The following is a 27395-nucleotide window of genomic DNA, read 5'->3' on the forward strand; positions in this document are numbered from 1 at the left end:
ATTGGCATCGAGGCTATAGTGGCGGAAAAGCACGAAGAGCACAAGAGACCTTGTATGGAGCAATCCCAAGGATAGCCCTCGAGCCCACTAAGAAGAAGGCTCAACCAGCTTGAGCCGCTGATTTCGAGGCCACCTCCCCCACCCTTGAGTTCATCCAGAATGGAGATTTTTCTCCAAATCAGATAGAGGGGGCTCCTAAGGGTGCCCAACCCGATAAAGACCTTGTGCGAGCATAGAGATCGCTCCAAGTATTACCGATTCCACCACAACTACAGCCATGACATTGAGGAGTACCGTGACCTAAAGAACCAAATTGAGGAGTTCATCCATAGAGGACATCTCAGATACTATATCAATAAGCAACAAGAATCTTCTGCACACCCCCCAGCCCCCGTTGAAAAACATATCGATGTCATCACTAGCGGTTCGACTTCCAGAGGAGACAGTGCACCAAGATGAAAAGCCTATGCCTGAGCAATCGTGGAAAAGCGTCCCCGGCAACAAGATGGGCCCGAGATCACCTTTCCAATGGGGGAAGGTGAGCATCCCGACCACAATGACGCCATGGTGATCTCGGTTAGGATTGTCAATGCTCGAATCAAAAGGATAACAGTAGACATAGGAAGCTCAGTCGACATATTATACATCGATGCCTTCCAGAAGTTCGGCTTGGCCTAAAAAGACCTTGCCCTTATGGCCTCGACTCTCACCGGGTTCACCGGAGATTCTATCTCACCCCTCGGCACTACCACCTTACCAGTCACCATTGGCGAGGAGCCGAGGTCCAAGACTGTGATGGTTACTTTCATGGTGGTCAAACTCCCTTTAGCATACAACGTCATTCTAAGTCGCCCAACCTTTAACAAGTAAAGTGCCGTTATCGCCACATATCACCGGGCAGTAAAGTTTCCAACTTACACCGAGGTTAAAGAAGTAAGGAGTGATCCTTGGGAGTCAAGGCAATGCTACTTGGCAGCTGTCCCGTTGCCTAAGAAGCCAAAACTCGAGCCGCCCGTGTCTGAACCCAAGACACTTCCAAACTGCCACTTTGTCCAGGCATCTTTTAAGGAGGACGTATCACCCATCATACAATGGGAATGGTTGAAAAATTTAAACCTTTTTTTGTTGGTTGCATTAGCCAACACCATTCCTTAGATACATTTACGACTATAAATTTGGCATGCACTACGATGCATTCTTGTAGATTTTATTTATCTACATCGTGGATCTTGGTAGAAGTGATCCATGTTGGCACATGGACGACAATCTGATGTTGGATAGACCCATACCAAGTCTCAAAATTGACGACCAAAAAGTTTGAGATCGACTCAAGAGATGTTTAGATAAATCCTCTCGGCTTTGTTTTACATATAATCCGAAGAACATCCGAACTATTTTTCACCATTGAATCATGGTAATGGAAGATGGTATGACAGAAGGACATGTATATATATATATATGCATAAGTAATGCATGCTCCAAGCTTATCTCTTAAAAAGAACAAAAGGTACGATGAACAGATGTGACCAATCAATATTTACTTATTTGTTTAAAAAAATAAATAATAAATATGGGATTTGTGCATGAAACTTTATGAATCAAAATATTTATCAATTAAATTAACCGATACATTCAAAATGTATCAATTAAAAATTTAAATCCTCAATCTTTTGTTAAATATATTTGGGACATCATCACAACATCAATATAAAATGCATCATTCATAGTAGTATATTTAATAATTGAGTATATAATTTTTTGTTTCTTTTATATATCTTATTATTTTTTATAGTTTTTTAGTGTTTTATTTTTGGGTAACTCTAATAACTACCCAATATTTCAACTATAGAATTCAAATCTAATTTAGTATAGACTTGAACATATAGTAGACTTTTAATTGCTCATACATTAGAAATATTTTTTTATATAAATTTTTAAGTTATTTTTTAAAAATATTTATTTTGGTTGAAAGTTTTTTACTTTTGTTATTTGTTAAATAAAGTTGCATACTAAATATCTTCAAGACTCATCTAATATATCATTTTTGGGATATTTATAATAATTCTTGAGATTTATTCCTAAATATCTTAATGCCAATAACATAAAATGTCTTATTCATATCAATCATCTTAAAATTACTGATGAAAATTTTCTTAGTCTTGTACAAGAAACTAAGATCACAATTTGCAAGTAAAATATTATCTATATACAAGATCAATAAAATAAGCTTGCTCCTACTAATTTTTATATATAAATAGTGATCGACATCATTTTTTTTTTAGATTCGAAAGAAGTAATGATATCAAGAAACTTTATATACCATTGTTTGTATTTATGATCATAAATATATTTTTAAATTTATATATTAAATTTTTTTTCTCTATGACTCGTTTAGTTTAATTCATATAAATCTTCTCATCGAGATTCTTATTCAAAAGTTACTTTTACATCCATATGATATAATACAAAATCATAATGAACTATAAATATTATAATGATTCTTAACAAGTTCACTTAAAAAAATATACAAATTTTCTCGTTATGATCGATATATTCTTTATGAGTAAAATTCTTGGTCACAAGTTTGACTTTTCTATCGTTTGATATTACTCATTGAATTTTGTTTATAGATAACAAATGCTTTTATAATTATTGGACAATTTGATGAGTTTCTTAAAAGCTATTTTGGTCCATTGATCTCAACTTTTCTTTTAATATATTATATTATTTTTTATAATCATTACGATGAGGAACTTTTTAATTCCTATTTCATAATATGATTCTTTCATATGTACTATATAAACTATATAATGATAGATCTTATTTTTCTTTGAGATCTTCGTAGAACTATCGATTGTGATTATTTTATAAGATCATTAGCGATTGATATCAACATCATATAGGAGTTCATCAATATTATTCTATTATTCACCCACATCAATTCTTTTAGTGATTTAATAAACAATAATCGCTCGAATATAAAATGATAAAAGAGTATCGACATGTATTTTCTCAATATCAAGATTAAATTTTAAAATTTTTATTTTCACTAATTGGTTATTTTTTAAGAATCTTGTATTACCAAATTTAATTATCATCGTACTATGATAAAGTTAATAAAATAAATATTCCTATGATTTTTTTAGATAAATAATAAAATATCTAAATATAATCCTTGAATCTAATTATTTTTCATATAAATTGAATATCCTTATGGAGTCTCTACTCACATTAATTCGAGTATAAAAGAATAACTCATAATACTTATAACCATATCCATAAGAGTATGATTTTGTCTTTCAGTAATTTCATTTTGTTGTGTTACTTTTGATAAGATATACTAAGCACAAATACCTCGTTATTCTAATAATCTAACAAAAGACATAAAATTATGATTCAATTCATCAAGACAATATCATAAAACTTACCATCCTTGTCATATCTGACAATTTTAATTTTTTATCTGATTATCTCATCATAGATGTAAATATATATAATTTAATAAAATTATAAATTAAACAAATGGTTGGATGGAAAGAATGTTTACATTTGGGATATGACATACGCATATCCCAAATGTAAGGTGACGAACAACACACTGATCATCTACGCATTAATATGACATCGATATGACATACGCAACCCGTATTCAAATGAATTGCATTTCACGGCCATGACACTGGTAGCATGAACTATTTATTGATATGTTTCTCCCTCATCCGATGATGATGATGTTTCTCCTTCCTCCGAGCATCACACCCATGAAAAGATGATACGAAACAAATGGTTGGATGGAAAGAATGTTTACATTTGGGATACCATTATATCATTGTAAGCATCAGCTGGAACTGCTTAACGAAACCCACCTGCCGGACAATTTGAATTGGTCGTGTTGGCCGATTGCCACGAGTTAAGTTTCGAGACAAGATCGATCATGTCGTTCGTACATTTGATTAACCTTTGGGTTGCCTGCAAATACGGCATTGTTGTACGCAACTTGTGGATCCAGTCGACGTGAACTCATGCGCATGCCATGCCATGTCGTTCCCATAATGAAAGAAAATTTGAATCATTATCCATCCTTTTCTTCTAATATATATAATAACGGATGGGCATATTTTTTTCTAGAATTGTAATATACTAGTAGGCATGTGACCAGCGATGTTTCCAAAAATAAAAAAAGAGAGCTAAGAGCCGATGAATTTTAACGAAGATCTCGAAGGTAATATAAATCTATCGAATAGCCTTCAAAGCATGCTAATCAACCTCATGAACATATTTATAGTTTAGAAATTTATATGATGGATATGATGGGTAGATATGATCGATCAGTATCAATGCATGGATATGATGGATAGATATGATCGATCAGTATTTACTTATTTAAAAATAAAATAAAATAAAGATAAAATTGGAACTTAGAACCTTACATAAACTATGGATCAAAATCTTTATAAATTAAACTAACTAATATATTCAAAATATATCAATTAAAATTTTAAATTCTTAGTCTTTGATAAATATATTTGATACATCATCACAGTACTAATATAAGATGTACCGATCATATACTTATTCCAACATTGCATAAAGTAGGAATAGTCAGCGTGTCATTGCGTGATAGTATTGCGACCTCGTAGTCATGACGTGATCAATCCTCCTACTTGTAGTATACAAATATTCTTTTGTTTGTTTTCCTTTTCTATCTTAAGTCGAAACAAAATAGTCGCCTAAACTACTACACATAAAATATACATTCAAAATATTTCACTTGACATTTTAAACCCTTACTATTTAATAAATATATCATACGTGTGACTAGTCAGCATATCCACGTTTGACTTCAATGAGCCTTTTGGTCATCTCCGTGATAGTCTGGCGATCTCGTAGTCATGATCAAGCAACGTGAGCAATCCTCCTACTTGTAGTATACAAGTATTCCTTTGTTTTGTTTTCTTTTTCTATCTTCTGTGAAAACAAAATAGTTGCCTAAACTGCTACACATAAAGTATGCATTGCAAGAAAAATATGACACAATAAATCTAGAGCTCTTAATCTTCTCGCCAATGGCATGCATGCATCAAGACATTTGAACTTTGCGTACCTCTGCGCTAAGATATTCGGTGCTTCGACGCATATAAATCTCATCCCAACGATTACTCCCTTATCAATTTGATCCGGGTTTATAGAGCTCCTCCATTATCGCCTCCCTCATCATCATCTCTCTTTGTAAGGATGGGATTCACCAAGGGAGTGGTGCAGCAGCTGAGCCCCGAGGAGGAGGAGGAGGCACGCTTGCTCGCCATGAGGCTGGTGACGGGATCCTGCCTCCCAATGATTCTCAATGTGGCCATCGAGCTCGAGCTCCTCGAGATCATCGTCAAGGCTGGCCCCGGCGCCAAGCTGAGTCCCGACGACATCGCCACCCAGCTGCCCACCGAGAACCCACAGGCGGCCGATATGGTAGACCGGATCCTCCGCCTGCTCGCCGCCAACGGCGTCGTCAGTTGCTCTGTGGAATCCGGCGACGATGGGCGCCCCTCGTGCAAGTACGGGGCCACGCCTGTCTGCAAGTACCTGACCAAGAACGAGGACGGCGTGTCCATGGCCGCTTTCTGCTTGATGGTCCACGACAAGGTCACCATGGAGAGCTGGTAGTCGACGGAGCCAACAACGTCTACTCTTACTCGTTTCTTCTCGCACTAAAAAGTTGGCCGAAGGATTAATCAGCTTATTGGTTTTGCCTCCACAACGATCGCAGGTACTACCTGAAGGATGCGGTGTTGGAGGGGGGCATCCCATTCGAGAAGGCCCACGGCATGACGGCGTTCGAGCACCACGGCGGCGATCCACGGTTCAACAAGCTGTTCAACGACAGCATGAGGAACCACTCCACCATCTTGATCAAGCAACTGCTGGAGACCTACCGCGGCTTCGACGACGTCAAGGTGCTCGTCGACGTCGGCGGCGGGACCGGCGCCACGCTCCACATGATCACCTCCAGGCACCCGCACATCAAGGGCGTCAACTTCGACCTCCCTCTTGTCATCGCCAGCGCAACGACCAACCCAGGTTCGCCATTTATATCAGACATTCGTCACTGTCATAGTGCCTACCTCTTACAACGAAGCAAAAGAATTCATAAACTTGGGATGCGTTGGCTCCATGCAGATGTAGAGCACGTCAGCGGCGACATGTTTGAGAGCATTCCGGGTGGAGGAGACGCCATTTTCATGAAGGTCAACATTTAGATTTTTTCCTTACTCATTTAATGTTTGAGGTTTTGGTTAGGCAGCATGTCGAACTTATCAAAAAAATTTGAAGGTTATTAATGAAAGATACCACTCTTCAAACTACTCGAGACATATCAATCAACCAAATGAAAAGGGTAAATCAAGCGGGACAAACAATCAAAAAGAATGAAGGAAAAATATTTACACTTTAAGATCGAGGAGATGGAGTCAAAGAAAAAGCACACAAGGCACAAATATCGTCCTCCGCTTCCTCATAGGGTGGAGACGCGGAGTTATGCATCTATTCGCAACAAGTTTGACAACTCATTAGTCTTTATCGACGTTATTTTGCAGTGGATTCTTCACGACTGGACTGATGAGCAGTGCGCGAGAATACTAAAGAACTGTTGGAAGGCTTTGCCGGAGGAAGGGAAGGTTATAGTAGTGGAATACTTGCTTCCCGTGATTCCGGAGCCCGATTCCAGATCGCAAGGTATTTTTCCCTTGGACATCGGGATGATGATACACACTGGAGGGAGAGAGAGGACGCAGGAAGAGTTTGAGGCAATGGCGAAGGAAGCAGGGTTTACAGGGTTCAAGGCCACCTACATATCTCTCTATTCTTGGGTTATGGAGTTCACAAAGTAGATAAAAGAATGATCTATGTCATGTGCTGCTGTAGTAGAGTAGAAGGTATACATGCCTTATGTATTGCTTTCAGCTCCCTGCTGCTATAGTAAGCCACCACGAGGTCGAGAGACCTCCGAATGGACTTTGCTACGCTTTGAAATCAGACTTTGCGACAGTGCTGTAATAAGATTCTAAAAGTTATATGTTTATGAAGGTTTTGCTCGTATGTTGTTGGAAAAAGTTCACATTTCAAACAGAGATTTGAATAGGATTTATAATAGTTCTACATGACCTAACCATCATATAAAGTCAGCTTATAATTTAATAATTATTTTTTAAATTTTATTAGACTGTAATCAAATTTTCTCGAGCTCAAATAGCAGTGGTAAAGCGGAATAAATTCTTTTTGTTTGGTCTTATCCTACAAGTGTTAACATTATAGGAGGGATAAGAAAAAATATTCTCGAAATGGTTTTAATCAGTTTTGCTCAAACTCAAATAGCATTTAAGAAAAAGAAAAAATTTATTGGAGGGATAAGTGTAATTATCTGACAAAATTAAAATTCTTCCATATGCTGAGTTCATAAACAATCCAATATCATATAAGGCTGTATCCAATATTCATAACTAAATTTTGTTCAAGATCTAATTTCACATGTACAATATATAATAGGTTTTGCATAGAACGACTCACTCCTTTCTTATATAAACAATAAGTTTCAATACTCACACTTTTTTTTTTATAAGAAAAGTGTACGTAATCCTTCATAAGAAAATAAGTTCGAATCATAGTCAATATATTTTAAAAAAAAATATGATTACTATCTTTAGGTATATAACTATAAACTGTAAGGATATCTAAAATAGTATCATCATATCTCATCACATAATTATTTGAAATATATTCTCTTAAATCTTATAATCATTTGTGTCATTTTAAATATTATTTTTTAAATATCATTTGGAATTAATTCTTTAATATAATTTTATCAGTTATTAATCTATACCATTTTGACGACTACAAAACTAATATAATAATATAAACTATAGTTTAAAATATTCTATAAATGATATGACCTTCATTATAATTTAAATATCATAAGTCTATCACCCCAGGTCATCTTGGAAGCTATCAATTAGATAAAACTTAGAGATATAAATTAAAATAATATTCATTAGATTTTTTTAATTTAATTTATGTCTAAACAGTTCAATAATAAAATAATAACCATAATAATTATTGAACATTAATCAGTAGAAAAAAAACTCATGATAATTGTAATCATGAAATATAAATCATACATTCATATGAAAAATAAATATTTTTATAATTTAAATATATATATAGATAATTAAATAAATATCCAAGAACAATAATTGGATTCTATTTATCATATGTTAAATTTTAGTCAATAAGAAACATGAGAAAACTATAAAAGGAAACTATAACTTCTATAGTTTTTTCTTACGTGCAATCCTTATACCAAACAATCTTATTTAATTGATCGATATATTAACTCTGACTAATTTGACTTTGTCCACACCACCTATCCTTACAAGCAAAAGACAGACAATTGAGCGACATAGGAGATAATGTTAGAAAATATTCATTTGTGAGAAGAAATTGAAGAAAAGACTAAAATATTAATACCACGTTGATAAATATTGAGAAAGTCGAGTAACAAATATTTAAATCTAACTCATAATTTAATTATTTAATTTTTTAGATCGAATCGATGCCTAACTCAATATATATTAACTTTGAATAATTTGAGTTACATATTTCATCGATGAAATAATTTTAGTTCATCGATTGTCACATTGGGAAGCATATCTCTCTCTGCTAAGTAGTCGAGCATTCCGATCCAACAGATCTTATCAGAAGTTTATTTAGCACACCAAATAAAAGTTTCCATCAAGAACAGAATCTTGAAGCATACCAAATAAAAAGTATTCATCAAGAAGATAATATTGAAGCACAATAATCAAGCCACATTGCTAAGTAGTAGAGCATTTCGATCCAACGGGTCTTATCGGAAGTTTATTTAACTTACTAAATAAAAGTTTCTATCAAGAACAGAATCTTGAAGCACAACAATCAAGCCGAGAGTTCAAATTCCCTAGTCTACTTTGTGAATTCCATGATGCATGTCCCAGCGAACATAGGAAGAGCTTTGAATCCGGAAAACCCGGCATCCATTGCCAGGGCCTGGAACTCCTGCTCCGTTCTCTCTTTGCCCCCGATGTTGTAGGTCGACATGCAGATATCTAACTGGTAGATGTACTGGTCTCTCGGAGTCGCCTCTGGAACTACTGGAAGAATGCATTCCATCACGATCACCTTCCCCTTTTCAGGAAGAGCCTTCCAACAATTCTTCAGTAATTTCGCGCAATGCTCATCGGTCCAATCGTGAAGAATCCACTGCGTTTCCATAATAACATACGATAAGTCGGAATAATCTCACTATAATCATCATTCAAAAGATAAACAATTGATATCCCCGATTGATTTCTCTCTTAATTTAAAGGTTCGATGAATTAAGAAAATGTCTTATACGGAATCAGAATCAATTTTCGTCGACATGGATTTTTTTGGGTTGCAATAGTTATTGATAGAAGATAAAATTTTCGAAAAAATCTCTCTATTCTATTGAAGAAAAATCTTCTATTTTTTCAATAAAACTTTCAATAATATGTTAATGTATTAAAGTATTTTTTATTTTTTCAATAAAATTTCTTCGGTACTTATTCTTTATCATCTATTCTTTTCATCAGAGTCTTCGTCGATGTTGATGCACTGCTGCAATCAATCGAGATCATAGGTGGTTGAAGTGGGACTGTCCATGGTCCCTAATTTATTGGCAGAGACATGTGATTGATGCAGAAGCCAAAAGAAAAATAGTGGTAGCATGTTTCACACAGTGATCAAAATATCAAAATTGATCAAATGATTTTGCTACTTTTATAACTTCATAACATAATAGCTGGTCATATAAATACATTTTTTATCAAAATATTTGGTAATATATATTAAAAAAAGATAAGACTACAACTGTAAAATTGAGTAGAGTTTTAAGTGTAGTTACTTATGTTTGATTTAATAGCACGGAATGAACCCAAGTCACTGATTAAGGTGTTTTTTGCGATATTTTAGGTTAGTATGTGAGTCTCAAATTGTAGGAAAGAGATTGGAAATCATGTCAATCTCGTACAGTTGAAATTGACTTGTGGGTCAACAGGATGGCTGATTGGGTTGCTTTCCACAGGGTCGGTCAGGTGGGGTTTGGCGCTCTGCACTGCACAGGGTTGGTCATGTTGGATTTACCTCTTTGGTCGGGCGTCGTTAGCGATTTTGCTCTCAAGATTCATGATAAGAACTTGTCGGTGTCATGATCTTTTTCCCAGGTAAAGGGTCTACAACTTCCTGTCGTCTTACCTTGACAAACCAAATTAAAATTATTGTAGTGATCAGAAGAGTTCATCCTTACCTTGAGGAAAATGGCATCTCCACTGGGAACAGCTTCAAACATGTCTCCGATAACGTGCTGCACTCCTGCAACCAAACATGAACGTGAACGGAGATCCACCAGAGAATAACTCTTCTTCTCAGTTAGGTTGGTTGGTGTTTATGGTCGAAGGGATCAACATAAGCAGACCTGGCAGGGGATGTGCGCCGGAGATGACGTGCGGGAGGTCTAAGTTGATGCCCTTGATGTGGGGGTGTCTGGAAGTGATCATGCCAAGGGTGGCACCGACGCCACCGCCCACGTCGACGAGCACCTTCACGTCGTCGAAGCCGCCGTAGGTGCGGAGAAGTTGGTTGACGTTAACGGCGGTGTGGCCCCGCATGGCCTCGTTGAATATCTTGTTGAACCGTGGATCGGTGCCTTGGTAGTCGAAAGACGACATCCCGTAGGCGGCCATCACCGGGAGGCCGCCGTCCAAGACCGAACCCTTCAGGTAGTGCCTGCCATCAGAAACTTCAGCGTTTTTTACTGAAACCAAGTGAGTTCTCTCTCCAGTAACGAGTGAGAATAATACCATAAATCCAGGAAGACTTTATCGTGATGCATCAGAAGCAGGTTAGCTAGAGAACCATCCTCATTCTCCGTGAGATACTTGCAGATGGGTGCCATGCGGTACTTCCGCGAGCGGCGATCGTCGGCGCCGGCCTCGACGACGCAGCCGACGATCTTGTTGGCGGCGAGTAAGCGGAGAATCCGATCGACCCAAGCGGCTGCAGCCTCCGGGTTCTCGCTCGGCAGCTGGGCGGCAATCTCCTCGGAGCTCAGTGGAGTGGCTGGGCCAGCCTTGACGATGATCTGTAAGAGGCCGAGCTCGATGGCCACCTTGAGGACCATGGGAAGGACGGCGCCGCACGACAGTTGCAGGGCGCGCGCGCACGCCTCCTGCTCCTCTTCTGCGGTCAGTTGCAGCACGTCGTTGGTGGCCGGCATATTGCCTATGAGCTGGGAAACAAAGAAGAGCAAAGAGAGGAAGGGTATAGTACTTGAGCGTGGATCGGGGGAAGAGGAAGGGGTATGACTTTATACTGTGCTACAACATCAAGTATAAGATGACGGACAACACACCGATCATCTACGCATTAATATGACAGCGATATGACATACGCAGCCCGTAGTCAAAAAAATGTGTTTCACGGCATGACAGTGGTAGCATGTACTACTTATTGACGTGTTTCTCCATCATCCAATGAAGATGACGTTTCTCCCTCCTCGATATGACACGTTTGGTATCATTCGTATACCGTTGTATCCATGTAAGCAACAACTGCAACAGCTTCACGAAACAAACGTGCCGGTCAACTTGAATTGGTCGTGTCGGCCGATTACCACGAGTTAAGTTTCGAGACAAGATTGATCATGTCATTCGTACATTAGATTAACCTTTGGGTTGCCTGCAAATACGTAACTTGTGGATCCAGTCGATGTGAACTCATGCGCATGCCATGTCGTTCCGATGATCAAGTTGGCAAGTATATTGGAGCTATTAATGAAAGAAAAAATTTGAGTCCTTATCCATCCTTTTCTTCTAATATATATAATAATGGATGGACATATTTTTCTTAGAATTACAATATAATAGTGATCATGTGATCAGCCACGTTTAAAAAAAGCGAAAAAGATAACCGATGACTACTTAAAAAATATATATTTGAATGTTTAAAAAAATTGAATAATAAACACGTGAAGTGTTTTAGATATTTGAACGACAGACATTCCAATTAAGTAACCTCCAAAACAAGCACCTTAAAAATAAAATAAATCTATCAAGTAACCTCTAATCATTCCAATCAACCTGATGAACATACATAATTTAGAAATTTATAGATACCTTTGATAGACTTGAACCCAAAAGGGTTAGGGGTTCAAATCCATCAATCCTCGTTGGAGGAATTGATAAGGTGAAGACCTCTCTCAATTCATTGTGTTTCACACATTATAAATGTATACCACTTATTAAGGAAAGTATTATGAAAGGATCATACATTAAATTATTTAGTAAGACTAATATTGATTAGTCTTCTAATGTGGCTCTAGAGATTTAAGGATAACTTAATCAAATTCCTCCAACATTGATATCCCCTAAGTACCAACTCTAAAGTTTGTTAAACTAAAATATTGTAGGTGTCTTTGAAGGAGGACATATCACTCGTCATAACATAGGAATGGCTAAAAATTTTAAATTTTATTTTTGTTGATTACATTAGCCAACACCGTTCCTTCTTCGTTGTTAGATATAGTTTGAGCAAAAGGTTAAGCCATCTCGGCACCTAAGACTACGATGCATTCTTGTAGGTTCTATTTGTCTACGTTTGACACAGTGGATCTCCGCAAAACTGATCCATGTTGGCATGATGTCGGCAAATGAACAGTCTTGTGATGACCTCATACACTGTCGTTCGAAATTGACATATGTTATCACGTGACACGAATGAAAAGAATTAAAAGATAATTTTATTATCTTTTAAATTATTAATTTCATTTAATTTTATATAAACTTCTTGCTCGCTGTAGCTTAGAGGCTTTAACAGAAACTGCTTCCTTCCCCTCCGGCTGCACTACTGACCGATTTCCTACTCCCCTTCTCTTTCCATCTTGCTCACCCACGCGGAACTCTACCAGTACGATTGTTGGTCTGCCCTCAAGTACGTCAATGATACCCAGTAGGTCGCGGACGCCATGACCTTCCCCATCAACCTCGCCAATGTCACTAATGGCGCCACCACCATGGTGGCCACCCACCAACGCTACGGCGTCGACATCTCGCTCTAGGCCCCATCGCAAACCGAGAGGGATGGGTTCTTGCCAGACGCCACCTCAGCGTCACCAAGCAGAGAGGCCTCCCAGAAGGAGCTCCCGCTGTCGGGGACACTACTGGAGCGGTTCAGGCAGCGATTAATGCTTTACTAATTGACAGGACATACATCTAATTTAGAGCTCCACCTGATGCTTTGCGCATAGTATATCATAAGTTATAATAACGAAAATGATGTCTTCCCACTGATGGGGATATAAACAGGAAAAACCTTTGTATATGAACAAATACTAAAAGATCGTAATATACAGCAGAATTAAATTAAACTACAATCAAATAGAACATCAAGATATACGTGGAAAATCCCTTCAATGTGAAGGGTAAAAATCACGGGACAAACTAGAGATAATCCACTATGAGAATAATGAATATACAAATCTCAATCTCTTACCCTAAACCCTAGCAATATTCACAAGAGAATAACTAGGATACAAAGATCACGTCACTGTCTACAATATCTAAAACATCCCCAAGTAATCACAGCAAGAGTCTACTGTAGATTTGATCTAACCTGAGATGAGAACAATGCTAGATGATTAAGAACAGCCTCTCTGCGTTGTCCTTGTATTCTTCCCTTTCTTTTTCTTCCTTCTTGTTTTCCTCCTTTTCTTTGGAATCCCGTGGTTGTTTTCTTCTCCCACGTTGCTGCCCTATTTATGTCTTTTTCTGCCTCCAAAACACAGCCACCACACCCTTCCTTATTAATTAGGGTTAAGTTAAGAGGGGGTGAAGCCCACTATGAGTTGAATTTGTGGGCCACCAGCCCACACCCACTGCTATGACTAGCCATGACTTGATACAGCAGTCATCACCTACTCCTTCCCAGCGAGGAGACCTTATGGCAGCAAAACCTGTCCCACGCGTGCATCTGAACTCTCTTGGCATCGACCATGGATGACTGCATTCTCACGCATGCAAATTCTTTGCAGTTTCGATCATAGCTTGTCTCTGTCCTTTGTCACGGATCAAAGTATCGTCGATCACAGTCACGAGATGATTGACCTCATCTGATTGCAGAGGACAGCATCAAGTATTCGACTCCTATCGCTTAGTGTAACCGATTCTCATCCGTTTGCTTGTCCATAGGCGAGTGGAGATGGCTTCATGGCCCGGGACCTAACCTTCGCCAACACCGCGAGGCCGGACAAGCACCAGGCCGTGGCCTTCCGCTCCGACAGCAACCTCTTCGTGCTCGAGTCGGTGGAGTTCCTCGGCCACCAAGACACCCAAGCTGTCGTTAGCTGCCCCCATGACACAGCTCATAGTGTATATAAAACTTGAAGCTAGACAACGAGTCTTTCATGTCAAATCCGGTGCTTTGGCTTCCTATCTCCATCATGCCATGCCATAAAGCTGGGCTTCTTTGAATAAAGTCATGAAACAAGTGAACGGTATCAGAAGCAGCTTCCAACTTTGCCAAAGCACCAAACTCCAGCCATCGAAGAATTAACAGAGAGGCTGTCAATGAGTCTTCACTCTCACCAAGGACACTGTGACTGGGTCCAGCTGACCTATAATGCTTCTTACAAGCCTGTAATGGAGGGAGACTGTGCCAAGAGCTGTCACTGCCGAGGGAGGAGGCTTTAGCTTGTGGGTTGCAGGTGTGACCAGGGAGAATGGTGCAGCAGTTACCAGGAACTGTGTATGATTGGCATGCGATGCGTCCTCATTGATTTTTCTTTGTCTCATTTAGGGGGTGATCCACGGAAGTTTAATTTTAAGAGACGTAATAGAAGATTATGATATAGATAAATATAAATATTTTGAGAGAAATATAGAAGATTAAAGTTTGTCATACTCTTCCTCTTTTGATATCTCTATCCCCTCTTCCTATCAACATCAACATTTGGTATCAGAGCATAGGTTAAGCTATGACTTCTTCCTCAAGTGACATCCAACTCCACATCCTCAGATTGACAAAAGAAAATTATGACATATGGTGCATCCAAATGAAGGTTGTTCTAGGCTCCCAAGATGTATGGGAGTTTGTAGAAGATGGATTTGCTGAACCAAGTCCAGCAGAAGAAGGAGCAATGAATGCAGAAGGAAGAAAACAACTCAAAGAAAAAAGGAAGAATGAGAAAAAGGCTTTGTTCATAATCTACCAAGGCCTTGATGATATAATGTTCGAGATCATCGCTCCAGCAAATACTTCAAAGGAGGCTTGGGAAATGCTTCAAAGAGCATTCGGTGGTGTTGATAAGGTAAAGAAACTTCGTCTACAAGTTTTACGAGCCGAGTTTGAAAAACTACAACAAGGTACTTCTGAAACTATTTCTGATTACTTCTCAAAAATCATTTCTATTGTTCATCAAATGAGACGAAATGGTGAACAAGTAAATGATCAGAGAGTAATAGAAAAAATATTGAGATCTCTAGATCCGAAATTTGATTTTATTGCTGTTGCGATTGAAGAATCTAAAGATTTGGAAAAAATATCTTTAGAAGAACTTATGGGTTCCCTTCAAGTTCATAAACAAAGGATTACAAAAAGAGGAGAAGAGAAAACTATGGAGCAAGCACTACAAGCTAAGTTTGCTCTTGAAAATAAAAGAGAATCGAATTCTCAAAGAGGAAGAGGACGAGGACAAAGAGGAAGAGGAGCCAGAAATCAAACCAATCAAGAATCTCCAAACAGTGAAGATGTTGGAGAAAATTATAGCCAAAGAGGCCGAGGTTATGGTCGAGGATGTGGCCGAGGCCGTGGACGTGGCAGAAACTCTAAAAGGTCTGAAATACAATGCTATGTTTGCAATAGGTATAGACATTACTCTTATGAATGTTATTATAATCCTAACAATCAAGGTGATAAGGCAAATTTTGTTGAGGAAGAAAAGAAGGAAAATCAAGTTTTGCTAATGAGTTATGAAAATTTGAAAAATGATCAGTCTATGACATGGTATCTAGATACGGGAGCCTCAAATCACATGTGTGGCATCAAAGAGCTATTTTCAGAAATGGATACAAGTTATTCCGGGAATATTATATTTGGTGATTTGTCTCAAAGACCAGTAAGAGGCAAAGGTAAAATTCTCCTTGAACTTAATAATGGCAAAGAATTATGTATTTCAGATATTTATTATGTTCCTGATATGAAAAATAATATTCTAAGCTTGGGACAATTACTTGAAAAAGGTTATGAAATTGAGATGAAAGATATGGCTCTCTCAATTCGTGATAAGAATAAAACAATGATATCACATGTGAAAATGACACAGAATAGAATGTTTCCTCTGCATATAAGTATTTTTGATCAATCAAATTATTTTAAAGCTGATATTGAGGATATCTCTACACTTTGGCATCTTAGATATGCTCGCTTAAATTTTGAGGCTTTGAAACTTCTAGAGAAGTATAATATAGTGACAGGAATGCCAAAAATTGATCGCCCAACAAAATTGTGTGAAGTATGTGCCATGGGTAAGCAAGAAAGAAAGCCTTTCAAAGTGAGAAGGACAAAAAGAGCATGGAATCGACTTGATCTAGTGCACATAGATGTTTGTGGCCCTATCAATCCAGTATCACTTGGAGGAAGTAGGTATTTTCTTACCTTCACTGATGATCATAGTGGAAAAACTTGGGTTTATATGTTAAAAGAAAAGAAAGAAGTTTTAAGCAAATTCAAAGAATTTAAGGATTTGGTTGAAAGACAAAGTTGTTGTAAGATTAAATGTTTAAGAACAGATAGGGGCGGTGAATATATATCAAATGAATTTGAAAGTTTTTATAGAAATAATGGAATTCTACATCAATTCACCATGCCATACACACCTCAAAAAAAATGGTGTCTATCCTTAATATGGTCCGATGTATGTTAAAGGAAAGAAGCTTTATTTTGTCTCGAAAGATTGACAAGCTATATGAGTCACATCATATAGGACAAGACCGATTCAGGACCTATATGATGTGACTCGAAAGATTGATACTAATAATGATGAACTTTCTTTATTTTGTCTTTTTGCAGGATATGATCCATTAACCTTTGAAGAAGCTTATAGAGATGAAAAATGACGACAAGCTATGAATGAAAAGATTTATGCAATTAACAAAAATAATACATGGGAGCTTACTACACTTCCAGAAGACCACCAAGCTATCGGTGTTAAATGGATCTTCAAAACAAAAAGAAATGCAAAAGGAGAGGTGAAGAAATACAAGGCCAGATTGGTTGCGAAAGGATATAAACAACAATATGGGATTGATTATGAAGAAGTATTTGCGCCAGTTGCTCAATTGGAGACAGTAAGATTACTTATCTCTCTAGCAGCTCAAATGAAATGGAAGATTCTACAAATGGATGTCAAATCAGCATTTCTTAATGGAGTTCTTGAAGAAGAGGTATATATTCAACAACCCCCTGGTTTTATTATTCAAGAACAAGAAGACAAAGTATACAAGTTAAAGAGAGCTCTTTATGAGCTTAAAAAAGCCCCACGGGCATGGAATTCTCGAATAGATACTTATTTTATTCAAAATGATTTTTCTAAATGTCCACATGAACATGCTCTCTATACGAAATCTAACTCTAACGGAGATATCTTGTTTGTATGCCTATACGTAGATGATTTAATATTTACAGGCAATAGTAGCTCTATGATTATAGATTTTAAGCACTCTATGAAAAAGGAGTTTGAGATGATCGACTTGGGCTTAATGACTTATTTCCTTGGTATCGAAGTTATACAAGATAATGGAGGAATTTTTATCTCACAAGAAAATTATGCAAATGAGGTTTTAAAGAAATTTTCTATGGAAGATTGTCATCTTACAGATACACCTGTTGAATATGGCACCAAGTTGACTAAGGAAGGTGAAGGTACATACATTAATCCAACTTATTATAAAAGTCTAGTTGGATGTTTAAGGTATTTGACATGCACTCAACCTGATATACTATTTGGAGTTGGTTTGATAAGTAGATTTATGGAAGTTCCAAAGACATCTCATTTAAATGTCGCTAAAAGAATTTTACAATATATCAAAGGAACAATTGAGTATGGAATGTTCTATTCATCATCTAAAAAGTTAGAGCTCATTGGATATAGTGACAGTGATTGGGCCGGAAGCTACGATGATCGGAAGAGTACAACTGGATTTGTATTTTATTTTGGTGAAGCTACATTCACTTGGTCTTCAAAAAAGCAACGAATCGTTGCTCTATCAAGTTGTGAAGCAGAATATATAGCAGCTTCTTCTAGTGTTTGTCATGCAATATGGCTAAGAAGATTACTCCAAGAACTTCATATGCCATAGGAGAAGTCAACCAAGATTTATGTTGATAACAAATCAGCTATTGCCTTAGCCAAGAATCCAGTCTATCATGAAAGATCGAAGCATATCGATACAAGATTTCATTTCATAAGAGATCATATCAAAAATAAAGAAGTGGAGATACATCATGTCAAGACAAGTGAATAAGTGGCTGATATACTCACAAAACCTCTTAAAATTGAAATATTTCAACAACTTCGAAGAAAACTTGGCATGCTGGATGGAACAAGTTTAAGAGAGGAGAATGTTGGAATTAAACTTGTTCAAGTATCATAACAAGGTTCATTGCATCAAGTGGGAGAATCATTACATCAAGAAGAAAAAATAGATTAGAAGTCTATAGAAGGATAAGTCAAATTGGTTATTGGTTCTTGAAAAGGTTTCTTGAAAGAGAATGATTCATCTTGAATACAATTAATATAATGTATCTTTGGGGACTATATAAACCCCATATGTTGGGTCATGAGTGTAATAGAGTTTCTGAAATTGTAAAAGTATTTTTCTTAAGAGAAATATAGAAGATTAAAGTTTGTCATACTCTTCCTCTTTTGATATCTCTATCCCCTCTTCCTATCAACATCAACACGCTCACGATCATGTTTGGTTGCAGGAGTGCAGCACGTCAGCGGAGACATGTTTGAAGCTGTTCCCGGGAGATGCCATTTTCCTCGAGCTGAGGACGGACTCTTCTGATCACTACAAGACTTATAATTTTGCCTGTTTCGGAAAGAAAACAGTACGTAGGAAACCTTCACCTGAGAAAAATATCATGACACCGACGAGATCTTACGATGAACCCAAATCTTGAGAGCAATCTCTCGTCACCAGGCGAAATCACTAATGACGCCCGACCAAAGAGGTAAATCCAACATGACCAATCCTTTGGAGTGAAGAGCGGTAAACCCAACATGACCGACCATGGAATGCAGCAGCCCAAACAGCCATCCTATTGACCCACAAATCAATTTCAACTCTGTGAGATTGATGTGGCTTACAATTTCTCTCCTTTTGTAACGCACCTATAATATTGCACAAAAATACATATGTCTTCATTCTGTACTATTAAAGTAAACACAAGTTACTATACTTAAAACTCTCTTATCTTTTTTAGATATATTACCAACTATTTTAATAAAAAAAAATATTTGTATTTGTATAACCAACTATTATGTTAAAAATTTAAAATTATTTTTTTTATCAACAACACTAACTATATGATAAAATAAATTTTATCCTCTCTCTTTTTGTTTTTGTATTGATCAATTTTGATATTTCGATCACTACGCAAAATATTCTACCACTATTTTCCTTCTGGCTTCCGCATCAATCACACGGCTCTGCCAATAAATTAGGGACCACGAACAATCCCACTTCAATAACCTGTGATCGCGACTTATTACAGCAGTGCACCAACTTTGACAAATACTCGATGACTATAACACAACCCAAACAAATCCATGCTGATTGATTGATTGTGTCGAGGAGGAAATTGATTCTGACTCCGCATAAGACATTTTACTCATTCATCGAATCACTAGATTAATGGAGAAATCAATCCGGGATGTCAATTGTTTACATTTTGAATGATGGTTATAGTGAGATTAGTCTGTGTTACTTGTCCTGTATTATTATTATGCAAACGCAGTGGATTCTTCACGATTGGGCTGATAAGCATCGTGTGACGTTCCTGAAGGATTATTGGTCGTCACGAGAAGCGACAGTTGACTTTAGGCACGCGTCACCACATTTCTAGAGTTCGTCAGTTGGCCACGATGATTTTGGAAGTGCAATTGATTTGGTCAACGCTCTGCTCAAATGCATTTCTACAAAGTATCTTATTCTTTGTTTCAAACCGTAGCAAACTTTATTCAGGCCGTCTTCCAATAACGAAGGACAGAACTCCGATCAGAGCACAACCACAGGACTTTGTATAGGTACTGATCTATTTTGTGAATTCCATGAGCCAGACACACATGGATATATAGGTAGCCTTCAATCCTATGAACCCTGCTTCCTTTGCCAACGCCTCAAACTCTTTCTGTGTCCGTTCTTTCCCTCCAGTCTGGATCATCATGACCATGTCTAGGGTAAAAATACCCTGTGCGATCATGTTAGACTCCGGGATTACGGGGAGTATATATTCCACCACCATCACCTTTCCTTTCTCTGGCAGAACCTTCCAACAGTTTCTTAATATTTTTATGCATTGCTCGTCAGTCCAGTCATGAAGGATCCACTGCAAAGTCATTTCGTCATGAAATCAGATATTAACGATAACAACGATAGTTGTCTTTTGACTGAGGGGAATCCTCAGCTCCAAGTAAGCAAAACGTTATTATCAAAAGTATTAACCTTAATGAAGATGGCGTCTCCTCCACTCGGAACTCTTTCAAACATGTCGCCACCGACATGCTCGACACCTGCAGCCATTGTATCCCAAGCATGTGAGCTAAATAATAGCCAATGGGTGGTACTGTAACAGTAGCGCGTGGGTTGTAAGCTTTCGACCTGGGTAGGGTGGTGCGTTGGAAATGACATGAGGGAGGTCGAAGTTGATGCCCTTGATGTGCGGATGCTTGGAGGTGATCTTGTGGATGGTGGCGCCGGTGCCACCACCGACGTCGACGAGCACCTTGACGTCGTCGAAGCCGCGGTAGATCTCGACCAGCTTCTTCATGAAGATGGTAGAGTGGCCCCTCATGCCCTCGGCGAAAAGCTTGTTGTACCGTGGATCGGCGCGTTGGCGCTCGAACAACGTCATCCGGTGGGCCTTCTCGAAGGGGGCGCCGCCCTCCAACACCGCTTCCTTCAAGGAGTAACTACGATCATTGCCGAAGCAGAACCAATCTTCAGACAACTATTAGTGCGAGAAGAAACGAGAAAGAGTAGTTGATGGCTTTCTGGATTACCAGCTCTCCATGTTGATCTTGTTGTGGTTCAACAAGCTCAACGCTGCCAAGGAAACGCCGTCCTCGTTCTTGGTCAAGTATTTGCACACAGGCGCCGCGCCGTACTTGCACGAGGGATGGCCGTCGTGGCCGGTCTCGACAGAGCAACTGACGACTTCATAGGCGGCGAGCAGACGGAGGATCCGGTCCACCATGGCCACCGCCTCGGGGTTCTCGGTTGGCATCCGGGACACCACGTCGGTGGGGCTCAGCTTGGCGCCGGGGCCGGCCTGGACGATGATCTCTAGTAGCTCGAGCTCCATGGCCGCGTTGACTGTTATGGGGAGGATGGAACCCATCACCAGCTGCAGGGCGAACATGCTTGCCTTCTCGTCCTCCTCGGGTGTCAGCTGCGGCATGTCCTTGATGGATTCCATTCTCACCAAGAACTGATGATGGACCTGAACGTCGGATCAATTGGGAGGGGCTTTATCTTTGGGATGGGATTTATATGTGTCGAAACACTGACCTACTCCGTAAAAGTCGCACCACGCGCTAGCAAACTATCGAAACAGTGGAAAAGTGGCGAAGAAAGAGCATGAAATTAACCTTCACTGCATTTAGTTTGGCATACATTTGACTATTCAAACTAGTATCCATATTGTATATTATATACGTGAAATTAGATCTCGAACAAGATTTAGTTGTGAAGACTATTCAGGCATTGGATATGCAATCATCTTGTAGACGAGTCTTTGGTCGACGCCTTGGCAGTGTGGGCACTATCAGATATGATAGCGGAGACCGATCTCCTTCACTCATGTGGGCCGGCGGGGGCGTACGTCCTCACGTCACTGGAAAATGCATGCCATTTAAAAATGTAGTCAACATCTGACTTGAGCTCGTTGGATAAATGCGTGACAGTCCGATCACCTTACGGTGAGTACTCTACCGGTCCTCTACAATAACGTGGCTGACGCCCACAAGATTTCTTTTGAAACTTCTATCTAATTGGTTCCACTAGTAATCACCGGTCCGTGTTCTTTAAATCGGGTAGACTCGTATAGTATTCTTCTTCCGAACTCGACGCCAAAAAGATGCACCAATAGTGAAGTAACTCTTGCTATTTATACGAATCGATCTTCAACCAACGTTAACATAGAATTTGTTAGAGTATATTATGATTGCCGGATTTGAAAATTAAATCATATCCAATTTTAATTATGTTTCTAATATATCTTAAATGAAAACTTTTCCATATATATCCAATTTGATTATGATTATGTTTCTAATATATCTTAAATGGGCTAAGTCCAGGTGGTTAACGGCCATCGGGTCCACTATCTCGAATCAATTCGCTACCTTCAGTATTGCGATAAACACTACATACGCTAGTGTCGGGGTCCATGTGTGATGCGAAAGCCGACATGAGTAGCAAATCCAAAAGTCGACGGGGGACAACATTATTACTCAAACCTATAAAATTATTAAGATTACCACACTATAAAGAAAATATTTCATTACTAATAAATTTTTTTTACCATAAGTATTTAGATTTATCATTAAAAAATAAATTTGAGAACAAGATTATCATTGAATATTTTTTTAATAACAAACTATAATTTATCATTAAATCCTTAAAATTTGGATATTAGTGACCATATTATTACCGATGTAATCATTAAACTTTTTAATTTATGAAAGAAAAGTTATATGAATTATATATATGATAATAATTTTCGCTTATATATATAATGATTATATATAAAATTATATGAATTATGATCTGTACCGTAGATTATGAACGATCTGAGACTTGTTAAATCCTACGACTGATATTAAATCTGGTCGATCTAAACCCCAACGGAGGAATCGAATCTCCAAGCCCTTAGCACGAAGAGACGATTGGCGACGGTTGGTCGGTGATCGACGCCCCAACAACTCCCCCTAACGCTCTCTGTATCTCTTCCCTCCTCCCTTTCCCGCTGTGCTTTCCCCTCTTCCCTTCTATCTCTCCCTTCCCCAACAACTGCCACTAATGCTTTCACCGACAATACAACCCCTTTCTTCTTCTCTCCCTTTCCTGTCTTTCTCAGGCAGTCCCTCCCTCCCTTCCTCAGCCGCCACCGCTTCATAGCTTTACTAACTTGTACTTTGAATGGATTACGTTGCATTTCATCCTTTATTTATGTGCATATAGCGTTCTGAGTGTTCTATGTTTGCCAACAACTTTGTATGGACTCTGTTTCCGATAGCTTGGTGGTGGATAACTTGACCGTCAATAAGCAGATTCGGGTCAAGAACTGTAGCTGTAAGTTTAAAGCACTGATTCCTTTATGCTCCATCTCTTCTTCTTGCTTGTTTCATCTTAAGATCAGATTGGTTGGACTTCAGAGTAGACATGTGTATGGGTGATAGAATGTTTATGACAAGTTACAATCTTGATGCAATTTAAACTTCTCTAACTGATGGGAGAACTGATATTGTTGTTCTAGAAAAAACTTCTATTAGATTTAATAATATGTTCATTAGATCTTAATGTCACTTTGAATGGCATGTGAGAGAATTGATACTACTTGTTTCGAGTGTCTTAGATGTTAATTATACTAGACCATGCTTGATGTTGACTAATGTTGCATTAGACGTTAATACAATATCATTACACTTGTCTTTCTCTCTGATATTTACTTCTCCATTGGTAATTCGGTGTTCTTGTAAACTGATTTTTATGTTGTGTTGTGACTCTTATGCCCCCTCACGCTGAATTGTTTGATGTCACTGCCATTGCTCCATAAATTTTGTGCACTTTTAATGCATGATGCTATTTTCTATATTATTACCCTAGTAAGAAGTATTAGTCCTTGTTCTCAACATCAACAGAAATTAAGTTGGACTGAATTTTGATTGTGCATTCTCAACATTTTGTACACTAACGTGGGTTACACCTGTTATATGTAATTGGTTCCACTAGTCATCACTGGCACTTGTTCTTTAAGACGCAAATAATTATCTGCTTTGGTAGACTTGTACAGTATTCCTGTTTCGAAGTCGTCCCCAAAAGATGCCCTGACATTCGAGTCACTATTGACTCCCTTGTAAGAAATTTTGATGAAGCCAACTTGTGTTTCTAAATCATTATAATAGAAACACAATAAACTAATGCGGAAACGAAATAGCGTACCTCCAGCCATTGTCGCCAAGAATTTCTACAGAGGTTTCTTCTTGAACTTTGGTTCTTCTCGGCTTAGAACTCTCACTTTAGATGGTGTAGGAAAGCATTTCGCTTCAAAGAGATGATTGAGCCAAGGGACCAAAATCCTCATGTATATATAGATGTTCTCCCATCAAGAACATTTATCATCATCAAATCATAACGTTCAAGAATTAATTCAGATTTGTAACGTTTGGACCATAATGAAGAACTTTAATAATATTAAATATTTAATTTAATAATAACGGTTTCATGTTTAAAGAATAAAAAACTGAAATCATTTAAACCATAATTAATGAAGAAATTCATGATAATCAATTATGAATCTTAATGATAACAGTTATATTATTATTAAATTAGATATTTAATAATAACGGTTACATTCTCCCACTTGGTCCATACGTCTATCTTAATAATTTGAATTAATTTTTTTGAACAACTTTCTTAAGAAATAAATACACGAATCATAGCGATAAGTCCTCTAAAAGCGAGTATTATCATCTATGTATCACGATGTATTTAGTTTCTTAATCTTAATATGGTAATATTACTTAATGAATAAACCTTATGTTTATTCTTGGTCCAGCAACAATATATTTTCTCAAAATAATATGCGCATGAATGAGAAAATTTCACAATATATATAAGAGTTTCAATATCATTACAAAGTGGAACCAAGTCCCATTTTCTCTACATGATCCTTGAATTTCAGAGGTGGCATGCCTTTAGTCAAAGGATCAACAATCATCAATTCAGTGCTAATATGTTCAATGATCACTTTCTTTTCCTTTACACGTTCTCTTATGGCTAGATACTTAATGTCGATGTGTTTACTTCGACTTCCACTTTTATTGTTTTTAGCCATAAAGACAGCAGCTGAATTGTCACAGAAAATTCTTAATGGCCTAGAAATAGAATCCATGATTCTAAGCCCAGAAATGAAACTCTTAAGCCATACACCATGTGAAGTAGCCTCAAAGCAGGAGACAAACTCAGCTTCCATGGTAGAAGTAGCAGTCAAGGTCTGCTTAGCGCTTCTCCAAGAAATAGCTCCACCGGCCATCATAAAAATATATCCTGATGTTGATTTACGAGAATCAACACAACCGGCGAAGTCTGAATCTGAGTAACCAATCACATCCAGATTGTCTGTATGTCTATACATAAGCATGTAATCTTTGGTTCCTTGTAGATACCTCATCACTTTCTTTGCAGCTCTCCAGTGGTCCATACCTGGATTACTCTGATATCGACCTAGCATCCCCACAATAAATGCAATATCAGGTCTAGTACAGACCTGAGCATACATAAGGCTTCCTACGACAGAAGCATATGGGATGTTTTTCATTGATTCCCTTTCAAAATTGTTCTTTGGGCATTGGTTCAAATTGAACCTATCACCTTTCACAATGGGAGCAACACTTGGTGAACAATCCTTCATCCGAAATCTTTCTAAAAGTTTATCAATATAGGTTTCTTGTGATAGACCTAAAATGCCTCGAGGTCTATCTCTATAGATCTTAATGCCAATGACATAAGATGCTTCACCCATATCCTTCATGTCAAAAATTTTAGAAAGAAATTGTTTCACCTCATGCAGTAAATCCTTATCATTGGTTGCAAGCAAAATATCATCTACGTATAAAACAAGGAAACATATTTTACTCCCACTAACCTTCTGGTATATGCATTGATCCATGAGATTTTCAACAAATCCGAATGAAGAAATCACTTCATGAAATTTAAAATACCATTGGCGGGAGGCTTGTTTTAAGCCGTATATAGATTTCCTAAGCTTGCAAACCAAGTGCTCACCAACACTAGAGGAGAAACCTTCAGGTTGTTTCATATAAACCTCTTTCTCTAGATCTCCATTAAGAAATGCTGTTTTCACATCCATTTGTTGCAACTCAAGGTCAAAATGAGCAACTAATGCTAAAATAATACGCAGAGAATCTTTCTTAGATACAGGAGAAAATGTCTCCGTATAATCGATTCCCTCTTTTTGAGTAAATCCCTTTGCAATAAGTCTTGCCTTGTATCTCTCAATGTTGCCTAACGAATCTTTCTTAGTTTTAAAGACTCATTTGCAACCAATGGCCTTTGCTTCATTAGGCAACTCTACAAGATCCCAGACTCCATTACTCATCATGGAATTCATCTCTTCTTTCATAGCATCATGCCACAAATTTGACTTTTTGCAACTCATGGCTTGTGAAAATGTTTCAGGATTATTTTTGGCTCCAATATTATAGTCAGATTCTTGTAGATATACAACATAATCATCAGGAATTGCTGATCTTTTATTTCTAGTAGATCTTCTTAATGTTGTACCAATGGTTCCTTGAGGAACTTGTGGTTCAACTAGTTGTTCAGGAGCTTGTTGTAATTCCTGAACTGCTTGATCTATTAGAATACTATCAACAACTTGTGGAATTTCAATGATTGGTTGTTCAGCACTAGTTTGTACTTGAGGAGTGCTATGAACTATAACCAATCTATCATTTGATGTGGAAGGTTGAGATTCTATATGATCATGTGCGGAAACTATGTTCCTGAAATGATCGCTCCCACTAATCACATCAACCTCAAGAAATTTAGCGTTTCTTGATTCCACAATCCTAGTTGTGTGAGATGGACAATAGAACCTGTAACCTTTGGACTTTTCGGCATATCCAATGAAATACCCACTAACAGTCCTCGGGTCGAGTTTCTTCTCTTGTGGATTATATATCCTAACTTCAGATGGACATCCCCAAACGCGCATATGTCGCAAACTCGGTTTCCAACCTTTCCATAATTCAAATGGTGTCTTTTGGACAG

General features: G+C 37.8%; 3 protein-coding genes across 3 annotated transcripts; 1 reads left to right on the forward strand and 2 right to left on the reverse strand.

Annotated features, from left to right (window-relative positions):
* Positions 1-5159: 5159 nt before the first annotated feature.
* On the forward strand, positions 5160-7078 carry LOC103971934 (caffeic acid 3-O-methyltransferase). The gene is made up of 4 exons (XM_065108898.1): positions 5160-5654; positions 5762-6072; positions 6172-6239; positions 6588-7078. Exons 1-4 carry the CDS (start codon positions 5236-5238, stop codon positions 6879-6881), a joined length of 1092 nt encoding a protein of 363 aa, XP_064964970.1. The 5' UTR covers positions 5160-5235; the 3' UTR covers positions 6882-7078.
* A 1869-nt stretch (positions 7079-8947) lies between these two features.
* On the reverse strand, positions 8948-11388 carry LOC135597809 (flavone O-methyltransferase 1-like). The gene is made up of 4 exons (XM_065091326.1): positions 10905-11388; positions 10520-10830; positions 10352-10416; positions 8948-9285 (listed from the first exon to the last, which is right to left on the reverse strand). Exons 1-4 carry the CDS (start codon positions 11318-11320, stop codon positions 8989-8991), a joined length of 1089 nt encoding a protein of 362 aa, XP_064947398.1. The 5' UTR covers positions 11321-11388; the 3' UTR covers positions 8948-8988.
* An 8885-nt stretch (positions 11389-20273) lies between these two features.
* Positions 20274-21873, reverse strand: LOC103971914 (tricetin 3',4',5'-O-trimethyltransferase-like). The gene is made up of 4 exons (XM_065091335.1): positions 21383-21873; positions 20982-21292; positions 20826-20893; positions 20274-20709 (listed from the first exon to the last, which is right to left on the reverse strand). The coding sequence occupies exons 1-4, from the start codon at positions 21796-21798 to the stop codon at positions 20416-20418; spliced, it is 1089 nt and encodes a 362-aa protein (XP_064947407.1). The 5' UTR covers positions 21799-21873; the 3' UTR covers positions 20274-20415.
* Between the last annotated feature and the right edge of the window lie 5522 nt (positions 21874-27395).

This window comes from Musa acuminata, chromosome BXJ1-2 (genome assembly GCF_036884655.1).
Source record: "Musa acuminata AAA Group cultivar baxijiao chromosome BXJ1-2, Cavendish_Baxijiao_AAA, whole genome shotgun sequence".
Lineage (NCBI taxonomy): Eukaryota > Viridiplantae > Streptophyta > Magnoliopsida > Zingiberales > Musaceae > Musa > Musa acuminata.

What these genes read in the sequence shown, in the direction of transcription:
- LOC103971934 (XM_065108898.1), top strand. Translation starts at nt 5,236, where the DNA reads ATGGGATTCACCAAGGGAGTGGTGCAGCAGCTGAGCCCCGAGGAGGAG. An exon ending in CAGCGCAACGACCAACCCAG is followed by an intron (nt 6,073 to 6,171) that starts GTTCGCCATTTA and finishes GGCTCCATGCAG; the next exon opens with ATGTAGAGCACGTCAGCGGC. An exon ending in GAGACGCCATTTTCATGAAG is followed by an intron (nt 6,240 to 6,587) that starts GTCAACATTTAG and finishes GTTATTTTGCAG; the next exon opens with TGGATTCTTCACGACTGGAC.
- LOC135597809 (XM_065091326.1), bottom strand. Translation starts at nt 11,320, where the DNA reads ATGCCGGCCACCAACGACGTGCTGCAACTGACCGCAGAAGAGGAGCAG. An exon ending in AAAGTCTTCCTGGATTTATG is followed by an intron (nt 10,831 to 10,904) that starts GTATTATTCTCA and finishes TTCTGATGGCAG; the next exon opens with GCACTACCTGAAGGGTTCGG. An exon ending in CGGCGCACATCCCCTGCCAG is followed by an intron (nt 10,417 to 10,519) that starts GTCTGCTTATGT and finishes GTTTGGTTGCAG; the next exon opens with GAGTGCAGCACGTTATCGGA.
- LOC103971914 (XM_065091335.1), bottom strand. Translation starts at nt 21,798, where the DNA reads ATGGAATCCATCAAGGACATGCCGCAGCTGACACCCGAGGAGGACGAG. An exon ending in AAGATCAACATGGAGAGCTG is followed by an intron (nt 21,293 to 21,382) that starts GTAATCCAGAAA and finishes CAATGATCGTAG; the next exon opens with TTACTCCTTGAAGGAAGCGG. An exon ending in CAACGCACCACCCTACCCAG is followed by an intron (nt 20,894 to 20,981) that starts GTCGAAAGCTTA and finishes CAATGGCTGCAG; the next exon opens with GTGTCGAGCATGTCGGTGGC.